Source organism: Amphiura filiformis, chromosome 7, assembly GCF_039555335.1.
Source record: "Amphiura filiformis chromosome 7, Afil_fr2py, whole genome shotgun sequence".
Lineage (NCBI taxonomy): Eukaryota > Metazoa > Echinodermata > Ophiuroidea > Amphilepidida > Amphiuridae > Amphiura > Amphiura filiformis.
This window is the reverse complement of record NC_092634.1, coordinates 6,511,661-6,525,875: the sequence shown is the minus strand read 5'-3', so window position 1 is coordinate 6,525,875 and position 14,215 is coordinate 6,511,661. Positions and strand designations below refer to the sequence as shown.

At 38.7% G+C, this 14,215-nt stretch overlaps 2 protein-coding genes and 1 long non-coding RNA gene across 4 annotated transcripts; all 3 read right to left on the bottom strand.

Moving 5' to 3' along the window:
• Positions 1–128: 128 nt before the first annotated feature.
• Positions 129–2,267, bottom strand: LOC140156591 (uncharacterized). The gene has a single exon (XM_072179527.1). It carries the CDS (start codon positions 2,265–2,267, stop codon positions 129–131), a length of 2,139 nt encoding a protein of 712 aa, XP_072035628.1.
• A 106-nt stretch (positions 2,268–2,373) lies between these two features.
• On the bottom strand, positions 2,374–4,614 carry LOC140156590 (uncharacterized). The gene is made up of 2 exons (XM_072179526.1): positions 3,493–4,614; positions 2,374–2,960 (listed from the first exon to the last, which is right to left on the bottom strand). Exons 1-2 carry the CDS (start codon positions 4,118–4,120, stop codon positions 2,374–2,376), a joined length of 1,215 nt encoding a protein of 404 aa, XP_072035627.1. The 5' UTR covers positions 4,121–4,614.
• A 5,017-nt stretch (positions 4,615–9,631) lies between these two features.
• Positions 9,632–13,151, bottom strand: LOC140156687 (uncharacterized). 2 transcript variants are annotated; one of them, XR_011859578.1, is made up of 3 exons: positions 13,137–13,151; positions 12,694–12,855; positions 9,632–11,170 (listed from the first exon to the last, which is right to left on the bottom strand). It is a non-coding gene; the product is annotated as an uncharacterized lncRNA (long non-coding RNA). The 2 variants fall into 2 exon arrangements; XR_011859577.1 differs by having other exon boundaries at positions 13,124–13,138.
• Between the last annotated feature and the right edge of the window lie 1,064 nt (positions 13,152–14,215).

Below are 14,215 nucleotides of genomic sequence, written 5' to 3'. Positions count from 1 at the left end.
TGGTCAACAAAGGAATATCAAGAGTATCGATTTCGATATTTTAACAAAATTAATGGATAAACAGTATACAACATTATCATCTTTATAATGCTGCCCAATCGAGAGAAATAACAATATGGCAATCTATTCTAGATGTCTAAGTAAGTTGTGGTGAAACCATCTTCGGCCACCTTTCGTTTGGGATAGAAGTAAGTAAATGCGGAGCGTTCTTGTTGATAAGTGAGAACCCGATTGTTTTTGACGCGAAAGCCGCGGTTGATCGCAGAGTCGGCATTTTGTTCCAGAAGCACGCGCTTGTATTTCTCGGCGGTAATTTCGTTATTTCTCTTATTCACCCCTTTGCAACTAAATTTATCCTTGGAGCCAAACCCATACCAGGTCTTGCTACAAAGTGCTATGATACCATCGCCTTCCCATTCCAACTTGAATAAGCCAGGGGTTGGCTTGTCAAATCGTCTATTCTCTTCCGTATCAGTACGCGGTAGCCAGCTGTACTTTTCTCTTTCGAAGCTTGGACGAAGTTCAGGTGTGACAAGACTTTCAATACTGGATCCAGAAAGGGCGAAATAGGCCGAATCCGTATCCATTTGCACGTACTCAAAGTCTGATATGTCCATGAATACATCGAGGAAGTCGAAATAGAACTGTAACATTTTGAGTTTGGCGTACTGATAGACGAAAAACCCGACTAATACAGGCAAATCATGTTTAATTTTGGCTTTGGCCATCTCAACTTCATAGCATTCGTCAGTTATGGGGTTGAGATCACGAAATAGGAGTTCATTGACGAGTTGGTTCGCTTTTGGGGTGTTTGCAATTTTGACATTCTTGTGTTTTGACTTGTTAGTGATGGTTTTACCGTACGATGAATTTCCCATCAATTTCATCGTGTCAGCTATGATGGACTTAGAAGGGTCGATATCCCCAGCTCTGCGTGCATTGGAGACAGCATTGGCAAATTCTGAAAAACAGGCGATCGGTGTATATTGTACCACTTGATACACCCGAGTAATTTCCAAGCCATGGTCGAGATACCATTTCGCGAGAGGCGTGGCAAGAAAAATTCTCTTCCCGAACATACTTCCGATCAAACTTCTCCTTGGGGTATTCATGATATCATGTTCTTCTCCGTAGGTTTTCATAAAAGGTCCTATATCATCGCGGGAAATGAGAGTATTTTTGAATATAGGGGTCATTTCAGCAAAGTATGGTTTCAATTCGTCAGGGACATGAATGTCGCATTCTATACATCCAAAGAGAAGGCCCGATTTGATTTTTTGTATGATTTCATTTAATGATAAGTTAAATTTGTGATCTATGGGTTTCTTACGGGCATTGATGAATTGTTTTAGTTTTGGATCAGTCTTTTTCATAGAGTCAAAATTGCACTCCCACATTTCGACAAGTTCATAGCCTAGTTTTTCCAAATAAGCGCGCTTCTCTAAGGTTTTAGCGTACCGATCGCGCATTTCTTGTTCGCAGTGACGGGGATTCTTTTGGCAGGGATGGCCGTGGAAAAAACAACCCTGAAACTCAAATACTTGTTTTGTTTCTGAGCACCAACCATCAACGGGCAACATGCGGGGACCTACACGCTTTTCGGTGTTATTACCCTCGTGTCTAATTTTAATTTCGCGGTCATGAGCCTCCCAATCTAACCATTCCTGCGCAACTATCGAAAATGGTTTCCTTTCTTTTTTGAATCCCGTTTCCTCGCGTCTGCGCGTTGGGTAGCCGGTGGGCATTTCTTGTTTCATCGCCCAGAGATACAAGGCATTGGCGTCATATCCTTGTATCTTTTCGCACAATTTGCCACCGCGTATTTTAGTTTTACCGGATTCGTGATATCTATTGAAAACTATGGAAGGACCACCGACCAGATTCTCTCGGAAAGTTTGGTAAAGATCGCTATCTTGATTTCCAAAAAGTGAGAAATTGGCAGAGGAGCTGACTTTAAAGAGATACTTCAATGTCAAGCCAGGGACGGATATTCCGTCTTTGAGAAGATCGATTCCCATGTCGCGGTAGGTATTTGCCATTTTCCCAATGACTTCTACAAATGGTTCAACATCTAAATTGTTATACCATATTAAGTAATCTCTCATGGTTTTCATACCTTGCATCCAAACCTCTTGACAGTAGGCGTATTCTTCATCCGTTATCGAGGTGCCTTTGAGAGTACTGTCAAAAGCTTCTTTAGGCGGGAGTGATGTTTGGTCTAGTTTGTTTAGATGGATCCACTCATAAGGAAATATTCCTTTTTGCATAGAGCAGTCATACGCGCGAAGCAATTGATCATAACTAAATCCTGGGGCGAGAAAATTGGTAATATCTAGAAAGCGCAAGTGCTCAGTGTCAATCGACATATAATTGTTATTTCTCTTGATCAAGTTTTTGATAGGTTCGTTTTAACGAGGAAGGAAGTAAATATGTCTTAATCAAATTGATATCGTAATTGCCGCTATTAAAGCCGAATACCGGGAGCGTCTTCAAATGACTAAGGAGTTTAGACAGCAAGGTTTCCAAGTGTTTCTTTTGTTTCGTGCTTTCATCAGCATCACCACCACTTAGTCTTTGAATCTTCCCCATCAATTCGGCTATGATAGCGTGAAAAGTTTCTCTTAAAATACTATCACTACGAGAACTGATCTCGATGAGATATCTAACCATATCTCCTACTATTTGATTTGGGTCACCTTCGCTGATGAAACAAGTAGGGCTGTGATATCCTGGAACATTACTACTGATACTAACACTGAGTGGAATGTGTTCATTCATCCAGCATAACTTATCTCCCCCAGATTCTACCGATGTCTTCTCTGTATACGACTCAAAATCAAAGGTAGCCCAATGAGGGAAAAAATCCCATTCTTTAGGAATGTCGATGTCCTCTTCTCGAATCTCATCGAAGATAGACGGTGAATTTACATACACGCCACGCGGATATACATCGGTAGTTCCTGTTATAAAAAAGAAAGAAGAAAGAACAAAAATAAAAATATTAATAATGTAATTATAATTGTGTTATACGAGTATGTTATACCGCATGCCTATGTGTGTAATCAATGTTACATCCCAATAAGGCCCATTCAGTGATTTGCTCATCCGGACGATCGTAAACATCATCAAATTCAGATTTTGGTACCTTTGTCATTGTCATGTAGATGTGCGAACATAGCATGCGAGTGGTTCAGCCGAAAGCCGTGTATTTAAGACAAAATAAGATATTTTACACGAATCTGTTATTAAGGTACTGACATGACATAGTATCTAAATTAGCTACATGTATTTGAATGGGGCTTCAACTTTGTTTTCTTCGTTTTGTGCTTAATTTGTCATTTCAAAAATACCAATTTGAATGACTTATCCTTCACTTACAAGCAATTTATAAACATTTTTGTTAAACTTGCGCTGGGATCACTGAACATGCTGAATGGGTCTTTAACATAGTTAGTTTTACATAATATAATAATAAGATTATTACATTCTTACCTTGGTCCTCACAAGTAGCTTCATGGCGGTGTAGCTGCTTGCCAGTCTTCCATAACTTGTGACACTTGCGGCATGCGTAGGACTGGGTATACTTGTCTATGTTACTGATGTAGCTGAAGTGTTCGTTATGAAGGTTGATATACATGGTAGATGAATGCTTCTCCAAACTTCGCCGAACTAGTCTAGCTACAACCATTCCATTCATATTCTTCTCTGTCTCTTCTGTATTATGATCATCAATGACATCTGCTCCGAGATCTACTAGTTCATACACCATAATGTTTACACCAAAGACGTCTTCTACCTCGTGCAATTGATCTACCTTGATCCCTTTAAAATCTTGACTGGATTGATTTGAATATTCTTTAAACAAGGCTTTGGTTTGCTTTTCCAAACCGCACTTATGATGTCCTTTATGAAGCGCCATGCAGCGAAACATGCATAGGTTATCCTTGTAAGGTTTCTTAGTGTTATTGTTGATCATGAGAGAGACGACAGCTCTATTCTGCAATATGTAATCGGGTAAATAAGAGCAAGCTCCAATGGGATGATCGCGTATTCTGTACACGTAAAATGTCACGTTTGTGACGATCTCTACTGTCCACTTTGAATCGTTGCATCCGTGCATATTCCAAAGAGTCAATATCTTTAAGTGTGTTGTAAAACGTGTCAAATGTAGCCCGGTCTTTCACCAAGAATGGTTTTTCAAAGAGTTTTGTGTTCTTCGAAGAATAATAAAATCTGCGCTCATTCGTCTCATTATTCCTGAGAATGAAGCCAAAAGAAGCGTTGACTTTGAAGGCGGTCGTCTGCTGCGAAAATACCTCCTCGGCACAGTTTGCTAAGTTAACAGGATCCAACGTCAGAAGGTGACAGTTGTATTTTGATTGGATCTTGCCCTTCTTGACGGAAGATCTTATCCACCTCCAATGCTGGCGATAGTATTGAAGTAAATCAGGATCATCCGCTAATTCCTCAACCATCTCATTTGGAAGTTCAAAAGTTGTTCCTAGCATCTTCCGAGGACGCTCACATTCAAGATCATCATCTCGCTTGCGTTTTCTGTCATTGTTCACCCGGGATGAGTCGAGTTGATTCCCCTTATCACAATCATGATCCACATTAGAGTCATTTGGTTTGTCATGAATTTTACGATGCTGTCTCATGTTATCTAGCCGAGAAAATATTTTACCACAAACGTCGCATACAGCAATCACTCGCTCATTTTGCCAATGTTGAGTACGTCGATGCCTTCCAAGATTATACTTGCTTGGGAACTCCCGTCCGCATGTTTCACACTCGTGCGTTTTAGCCATGATTAAAACTACACAGCAAATCAGTATCAGATGAGAGATCTCACTTCAGATGTTACTTCCACCACGATCAGAACTATTAAGACATGCACTTCGTTCAGTAACTCTTTTTAAAGTAGACAAAACAAGGAGTGATCTAAAAATAGATCATGGGTTTTCCCACCTGACATGTCAAGACATGTCCATTATTGCACAACCAATTGCAATAATATGGGATGTAAACAAACAAGTGGTCAGATGACTATACCTCATTAAATAGTCATTATTGACAAAACCTATTGTAGGTAGTTATATACAAGGATTCATTAATTGCACTTACTGGTTATTTGATCAATTATTAGTAGGCCTATTATTGGGGGGGGGGGCTACTTGACAACAAGTTAGGACTTGTCTGTAATTGCACAATGCGATGTAATGTGTGATGATAGAGAAAACATGTGAGATAGGCCTACATGAACATGAGGCGCATAGGTAAGAACCACTCTTAATCCACTTGTAGGTTAATTAAACTTTAGTCAACAGGAACCAGTTATAAAGTAGGCGTTGGCTGTCAGTGTTGAACAACTACTGTCATTCCAAAATGTTATGAAAGTTCACTAATATAATTATTCAAATATTACGTGAACATACGAGATGCTCTATTACGCTTATACATTATTTATTTCGATGCAAAGAATTTCATAATGTAATGGTGTAAGTAGAACAAGATAAAGAAAAGATATTAAAACAACCATTCTGAGAAGGAGAAAAAAAAAATCCACACCAACGCAGAATGTAATGTTGGAAATCAGATAGATACTAGACTTAGCTGTGGTCTAAGACCACGAACACAGCCGTGTTGTGACCCCTTATTGACCTTTGACCCCAAAATATATGAAAGACCCATAGACATTGGCTAGTGTCAATGTACATTTGCATGTGGCATCACTATGTCATGTTACTTGTGGCAGAAGGGGCATTTTGAAGGTTTTTCGTCTCAGACCGGAAGTGACCCCTTGATGACCTTTGACCCAAAATAAAAAAATACCACATATACACTGGGTAACCACAATTGATATATGAACATACTGTTACTGTCCTTTGTTTTTCTTAGCTAATAAAAAATTTTTGAAGGTATTTCGTTTTATACCGGAAGTGACGCCTTAATGACCTTTGACCCCAAATCTGTGTACACCCCATATACACTGGGTAACACTAATGCATGTGTGCAAGTGGTATCACTGTCCTACGTAATTTGTGGAAGAAGATGCATTTTATAAGTATTTCGTTTTATACCGGAAGTGTTCCCTTTATGACCTTTGACCCCAAATTAAAAAATACCACATATACACTGGGCAATCACAATTTATGTGTGCATATACCGTTACTGTCCTACGTTTTTCTTAGCTAATAAAATTTTTTGAAGATATTTCGTTTTATACCGGAAGTGACCCCTTAATGACCTTTGACCCCAAATCTGTGTACACCCTATAGACACTAGGTAATTACAATACATGTGTGCAAGTGGCGTCACTGTCCTACGTAATTTGTGGGAGAAGATGCATTTTAAAGGTTATTTCGTTTTATACCGGAAGTGACCCCTTAATGACCTTTGACCCATATAAAAAAATATCACATATACATTAGGTAACTGCAAATCAGAACTGAACATTCTGTTACTGCCCTATATTTTGTTTAGCTAATAAAAATTTTTGAAGGTATTTCGTTTTATACCGGAAGTGACCTCTTAATGACCTTTGACCCCAAATCTGTGTACACCATATAGACACTGGATGACAACAATGCATGTGTGCTAGTGTTGTCACTGTCCTACGTAAGTTGTGGGAGAAGATGCATTTTTAGTTGAAATCACGTTTTTGACCCCTATGACCCCTGCGTGACCTTTGACCCCACAAGTTACATGTGACATATAGGGGCATGGTCAATGATCATTGTGACCAAGTTAGCTCAAAATAGATGTAAGTGTGTGAGTGCTAGAGCAAATGTAATGGTTGACAGAAGAAGAAGAAAGAAAGAAAGAACTAGACTTAGCTGTGGTCTAAGACCACGAACACAGCCGTGTTGTGACTCCTTAATCACCTTTGACCCCAAAATATATGAAAACCCCATAGACATTGGCTAATGTCAATGCATGTGTCCACGTGGCATCACTTTGCTATGCTTTATGTGGCAGAAGGGGCATTTTGAAGGTATATCGTTTTATACCGGAAGTGACCCCTTACTGACCTTTGACCCCAAGTGTGTGTACACCATATAGACACTGTGTTATAACAATGCCTGTGTGCAAGTGGCGTCATTGTCCTACGTAATTTGTGGAAGAAGAAGCATTTTAAAGGTATTTCGTTTTATACCGGAAATGACCTCTTAATGATCTTTGACCCCAAATAAAATAATACCACATATAAACTGGGTAACCATAATGCATGTGTGAACATACCGTTACTGTGCTACGTTTTTCTTAGCTAATAGAAAATTTTGAAGGTATTTCGTTTTATACCGGAAGTGACCCCTTAATGACCTTTGACCCCAAATCTGTGTACACCCCATAGACACTGGGTAATAACAATGCATGTGTGCAAGTGGCGTCACTGTCCTACATAATCTGTGGAAGAAGATGCATTTTAAAGGTATTTCTTTTTATACCGGAAGTGACCCGTTAATGAGCTTTGACCCCAAATAAAAATAATACCACATATACATTAGGTGACTGCAGATCATATGTGAACATACCGTTACTGTCCCATGTTTTACTGAGCTAATAAAAAAATTTGAAGGTTTTTCGTTTTATACCGGAAGTGACCCCTTAATGACCTTTGACCCCAAATCTGTGTACCCCCCATAGACACTGGGTAATGACAATGCACGTGTGCATGTGACATCACTGTCCTATGTTATATGTGGGAGAAGATGCATTTTTAGTTGAAATCACGTTTTTGACCCCTATGACCCCTGCGTGACCTTTGACCCCACAAGTTTGATGTGACATGTAGGGGCACGGTCAGTGATCATTGTGACCAAGTTAGGTCAAAATCGATGTAAGCATGTGAGTGCTAGAGCAAATGTAATGGTTGACAGAAAGAAAGAAAGAAAGAACTAGACTTAGCTGTGGTCTAAGACCACGAACACAGCCGTGTTGTGACCTTTTAATGACCTTTGACCCCAAAATCTACGAAAACCCCACAGGCATTGCCTTATGTCAATGCATGTGTGCACATAGTATCACTCTGCCATGTTATTTGTGACAGAAGGACATTTTGAATGTTTTTGTCTTGGACCGGAAGTGATCCTTAATGACCTTTTGACCCCAAATAAAAATATATCACATATACATTAGGTAAATATAATTCATGTGTGCACATACCGTCACTCTCCTTTGTTTTTTTAGCTAATAATTTTTTTTTTAAGGAATTCGGTTTTATACCGGAAGTGACCCCTTAATGACCTTTGACCTCAAACAAAAAAATACCACATAACATTAGGTAAACATAATTCATGTGTGCACATACCGTCACTCTCCTGTGGTTTTTCTTAGCTAATTAAAATTTTTGAAGGAATTTGGTTTTATACCGGAAGTGACCCCTTAATGACCTTTGACCTCAAATTTGTGTATGATTCATAGACACTGGGTAATAGCAATGCATGTGCAAGTTGCGTCACCGTCCTATGTAATTTGTGGGAGAAGTAGCATTTTGAAGGTATTTTGTTTTATACCGGAAGTGACCCCTTAATGACCTTTGGACCCCAAATAAAAATACCACATATAAACTGGGTACTTAGTAATCTCAATTCATGTGTGAACATACCGTTACTTTCCTTTTTTTCTTAGCTAATAACAAAATTTTATTTCGATTTATACCAGCAGTGTGGGGGCAGGGATTGCAATTGACAGCCTGGGTGAAGTATGGGGGGCAGGGATTGCAGTTGACAGCCGCATTTTAATATCAGTTACTGGGCTGTGCAATAATTATTTGTAAGGGTGGGAAGGATAATTTTCAAAAAGTGAATCCAGACCCCTCTATAAATATTTCATGAGCGGTGCATGCATATTTACCCTCCAATCTGTTTAATTATTCACCCGTGAGGTCATATATAATTATTGCACCAGCCCTTAAGGGGGTACCTGCCCAATTCTGTGCCTATTTTTGCATTTTTCTTAAAAATTATAGCACATTGATGACAAGTGAGCTATGTATATTATAGGGGCAAGGGCTACACCTACTGCACTGGAAATAATTTTATGTCAACACAGACAACAGTTGTGGAGTTACAGTAAAACATGATGGAAAACCAGTATTTTGATCAATAAATCAATAACTACTTGCCTTGAGCTGCTGAATTTTCAGTGCAGTAGTTGTAATCCTTGCCCCTATAATATACATATCTCACTTGTCACCAATGTGCTATAATGTTTAAGAAAATGCAAAAATAGGTACAAAATTGGTCAGGGGTGTAGTACCCCCTTAACCTTGTTGGACAACAAATATTAGTTACTCAATACTATACAACACACCAGTTGAATCGCCTGGGTGCAAGGGTGAAAGCTGCCCACTAATTTTAGGCTCTTTCTGTTTCTGATTTCTGATCATTACCTCCCCATAAAAGTTGCCTCCCCCCTCTTTGAAAAAGTTCAGGCTACACTACTAACTGCAACACACTGAAAGACACATTGATTCCACACTTAATATTTAATTGCAGTTATATTATTTTTTAATGTTCAATGTACATGAGTGTATTTTTTATGCAACACATATTTAATACTGGGGGCCCAAATGTTTTGGCCTGAGGCAGAACGTGAAATGCTGAAGGGTGGGTGCATCCTCAAGATTTTGAAATGCATACATTTTACATGAATTCTACCTTACATTTTCACTTATACCTAAAATTATGAATATTATCTTAAAATTATGAATTTTATCCTAAATTTTTGAATGTTACCCTAAAATTATTAATGTTACCTTAGATTATTAGGAAGGGGCCTAGGGTACTTGGGCGCGCCCTCACCAAAATGAGCAAATCGGGACGGTACCATATTTAAAAGATAACAGTTTCATCCTGAAAAAAAAAAAATCTAACTGACCCGAACTTAAGTTCCAGCCCCCCATGGAAGTCAAATGGTACATCCCTATTCAGTATTCTTTTGCACTGGAATGTTTAAAAATTTGGGTCGGTACCGGTCGTGGCGGGCAACAAAATAATATTTTTAAACCACAATGTTCCACCTTTTCACAGAATTCATAGAAAATTACACGTACAGGTAGAGGTACCTACCACAACTACTGCAGCTATGTGTCCATTGCACGGTTGCACAATATGCAATATGCAAGAGGAGCCATGGCAATAATTAGACATGAAAGGGAGAATTACTGGTATGTAATTTTACACAATGATATACGATTGGTTCATTTCCCATTCATGTATGCAGACCTGATTGATTTGTGTGAAATTAAAAGTTCATGCTGTAGCTTTTTGCGTAGGTGGTGGAAGCAACTCCAAAATGTTTTCATGAGGGGGTATGGTGCACTCTCGGAAATCAACTTCTAATCGACGTAAAAAATGTGTAGAAAATGATACAGTAAGGCGTAAGCTATGTTAAAAAATTCAAAAAAATGTCCCTAGGGATCAAATTTCATACAACAGGGGTCAAATGTCCAACTTCCTCAGATTTCAAAAAACATGCCACATCATTCCTCTGGTCATAACGATTTAGAAAAAGTATAGTTTGACCTATCTGTGACATACCGTTCCTGAGTTCAAAAAGGTCAGAATTGGGACCAGACTCACCAGCGGAATACTTTGCAGTTTTTGACAAAATCCGAGTAATTTTGAAATTTGGACCCTGTTGTTGGAAATTTGACCCTGTTCACCCATAAGGACATTTTTAATATTTTAACATAGCATCATGTATGGTAGCTATTTTTTCTGATCTGCAGACATCGATTAAAGGGTGATTTTCGAAAGTGCACGATACCCTTTTTTTCCAATTTAACTACATCTGGAACATCACCCTGTGGTTGCTGAAGTCAGAGAAGAGCCCAATCTACTTTGCTACATTTGTATTGTGATGATATGCAGCTCAAGAGTCTTCCATGGAGGGAGTTCCAGTTGTTGTGTGTAGTCTTTGGGAAGAACTTTTGCTGGAAGCAATCCATTATGATATGATAGTACAAAAATAATGTACCGTTTTTGATAGTACTTTTGAGAGAGAGTGGATTGGGATTTATGGTATTATCATTGGTGCTACGTTGATGAAGTCGAGGTATTTCGCAAGCTGAAGGCATAAAACTGGATATACATTCTCCGGTCACCATTTTCCATGTGACGACGGTCTGAAGCCTCCCTAGGCCGTTTCATGGTTGGTTAATCATCTGTGTATACAGTAAAAAGGAAACAAAGAACAATTTAGTATTAAATCATTAAATTTTTAAAATAGAATTAGAAAGTAATTTTAATCGTTTCCTTGCAGATGCTAGTGAATTACAATGATATTGTGTACACTGCAAGTCAGAATGAGTGGCCTCGCATCATAAGGGCACTGGGGGCATGTGCCCCCCCCCCCCCCCACCACCACCACCACCAATGAATCGACAGCAAAAATTAGGAAATCCCATAGGAAAATTGCTGACAATCTGTGAATCTACAATAGCTTTGTGGGGAAGGAAAATTGCAGCACATAATTATTGTCTGATCACCATTGGCAGCTCCATTATTTTTTTCCAGGGGGGGGGGGCACTTACTCGAGAACTCTAGCTAGAATATGAATTCAGTGAGCAAATTCTTGGCTAAACTTCTCGGGCAAGGGGACACTGAGGGTAAAAATGAATTTCGGGTGGTAAACGATCATGAATTTACACAAAATTGCCATGGGGGGGGGGCAACTTGAGGGGGGTAATCTGACTCGAGAATCCCCGCATCACACTGCCGTGCTGCTGACCACACAATTTTACCCCTTCCTACATGTACATCATGCAGTACATTAAACCAAAGATCGCAAACAAATTTTAGGATTTTACATGATATGTGCATACGTGACTGACCATAGACTCTGATTCAGAGTCTATGGACTGACATACAGCTGATTTATCATGACATTTAGTAGCTATGAAAGGCAAACCTCAGTTAACACATTTGCTAGTCAGCCAAATTGGCTCAAACTGGGTCCCACACAATTTTACATAATTTACATAAAATTAAAAGAACAGATTTTTCAAAGAAACCTACATAAACATGTTGTCTATACTTTACTTGACCCAAATATATCAATTTCTTTTTGTGATGAGATAATTCCACATGGAATTTTAGAGGGATTTTGATAGCAGTTCTACATAAAAGCTGCGCTATCATGAGATGCATTTTAAAAAGTTGGCGAATATTTTGATGAAAGTCAACCTTTGACAAGATGTAACTTTGCTGCGGAATGTGCTATGACAAAACGGTTTTCAGTTTTGGCTTTCTTTATTCAAGGGCTTTAACTTGATATATATAAAATGATGTGGTTTTGGCAAATCTGAATTCACCTTTTATACCTACATTCAGCATGTTCAGTGAATATATGATCAGTCGACATGACATTTTTAATTCATGATTATCATTTTTGTAGGGATCCGGGAAGTCATCTCATCTCAGAAACGTAAAGGATGTACTGTAAAACATCAGAATTAAAACCCAAACCACCAATTCAAATATTTGTTCGGAAAACTAAGGAAATAAAATTCATACATTGTATCATAATGGTACATGATATTGCGATCGACACGGCTGACAGCTACATGTACTGACGACATGGCATGCATCATGCATGCATGTGAAATAATAATTATCCACATCTTCACGACCCGGGCTCAGACCAAGAAAGAATCGAATATTTATGTACACAAAGAATCATACTTACCAATATAGCCCAAAACATGCAATCAAACTTGATTCTGACCATTCTGACGAGGGGAAATGGGTCTGGTTTACACACGCTGTGTGCAATTCCCACTCGCGATGACTTGCCGGCATATTTACTGTACAGAAACAGGACGTGTATGACAAACATGACGTGCGATCGCTGCCATAAATGGACAAATTGACATATGTCAATTTCTTTCAGTGAAATCGACATAATTATGTTAATTTCATCCAATAGCAGAACTTGTAATCGACATAAGTAAGCTAATTTTCGTAAAATATACATATGTCAATTACCTTAGGAGAAATCGACATATGTTCATTATGTGAAAACTAGTGTCAAATTTATTACTGTTTATTGGTTGCTGCAACCGGCCTTCACTTTTCTTGGAAATGTCACAATGTCGATTTTATGTAAATTAGCTTACTTATGTCAATTACAAGTTCTCCAATTGGACAAAATCAACATAATTATGTCAATTTCTTTCAGCGAAATTGAGATATGTCGATTTGCCTATTAATGGCAGCGATCGCACGTTAAAGACGTGTTTGTACTTTTCTCGCCGCGATTTGTTTTGTGCTAAAGATGGTATTTTTAGCATATGACGTAATGTTCGTCCAGCCAGCGACGGAAATCTGAGTACGCTTGCACGATAATACACCACCAAGCAATGATTTAATTGGAGCACTGTCTGAAAATCGCTCTAAAACTGTTGATCACGTGTCAATTACATGCATAGCATAACTCGGCAGTACGTTTGTGTGTGATAGTACAGTACGTGCCATTGACGACCTGTAGGTGGGGTAACATGTAGATCTGTTGTAGAGATTGCAATTTTTTGAAAAAAGGCCAAAAAGACCCACTTAACCTCAAAATTTCAAAAATCTGTGTACACCCTGTAGACAGTAGCTACAGCCAATGCTTATGTGCAAGTAACGTGTTTGAATAATGTGATCTGTAGAAGAAGATGCATTTTGAAACAGAAAATGCTAAATTTTAATTTATTGAACCTAGTCTGACCTTTGACCTCCCAAAGGTCATGTGCAGTTATGGTCAGTGATTCTTGTGACCAAATTTGGTCAAAATTGATGGAAGTATGTAGGAGCTAGAGCACAAAATAGATTGGGGTCAAAAGGTCAGGTTGACAGAAGAAAAATCTGTGTGACTGAGATTTCGTACGATACAAGACACAGCCGTGAGTCACGGCTGTGTAACTAGATCTGGTTACAGATCTGGACCTAGCCGGGGCCGGAAATGTCAGTCTTAACTTAAAGTTTGACCTTTGACCGGCTATTATGGACATCTCACACCATTAATGGTGCATCACTGTAGCATGTAGGGGCTTTATCCGTCGTCCATAGGCTGAGATACAGCTACTTTTCCGTAATTTAATTTTTTTGGGTGCAAATTTGACGTTTTGACCTCCTTAATGACCTTTGACCCCAATATAAAAAAAACCTCATATACACTGAGAAAATGCATTGTTACAGTTTAAATTAAAAGAATCTACTATGCTTAG

What these genes read in the sequence shown, in the direction of transcription:
- LOC140156590 (XM_072179526.1), bottom strand. Translation starts at nt 4,120, where the DNA reads ATGCACGGATGCAACGATTCAAAGTGGACAGTAGAGATCGTCACAAAC. An exon ending in AGCTACTTGTGAGGACCAAG is followed by an intron (nt 2,961 to 3,492) that starts GTAAGAATGTAA and finishes TTTTTATAACAG; the next exon opens with GAACTACCGATGTATATCCG.
- LOC140156591 (XM_072179527.1), bottom strand. Translation starts at nt 2,267, where the DNA reads ATGCAAAAAGGAATATTTCCTTATGAGTGGATCCATCTAAACAAACTA.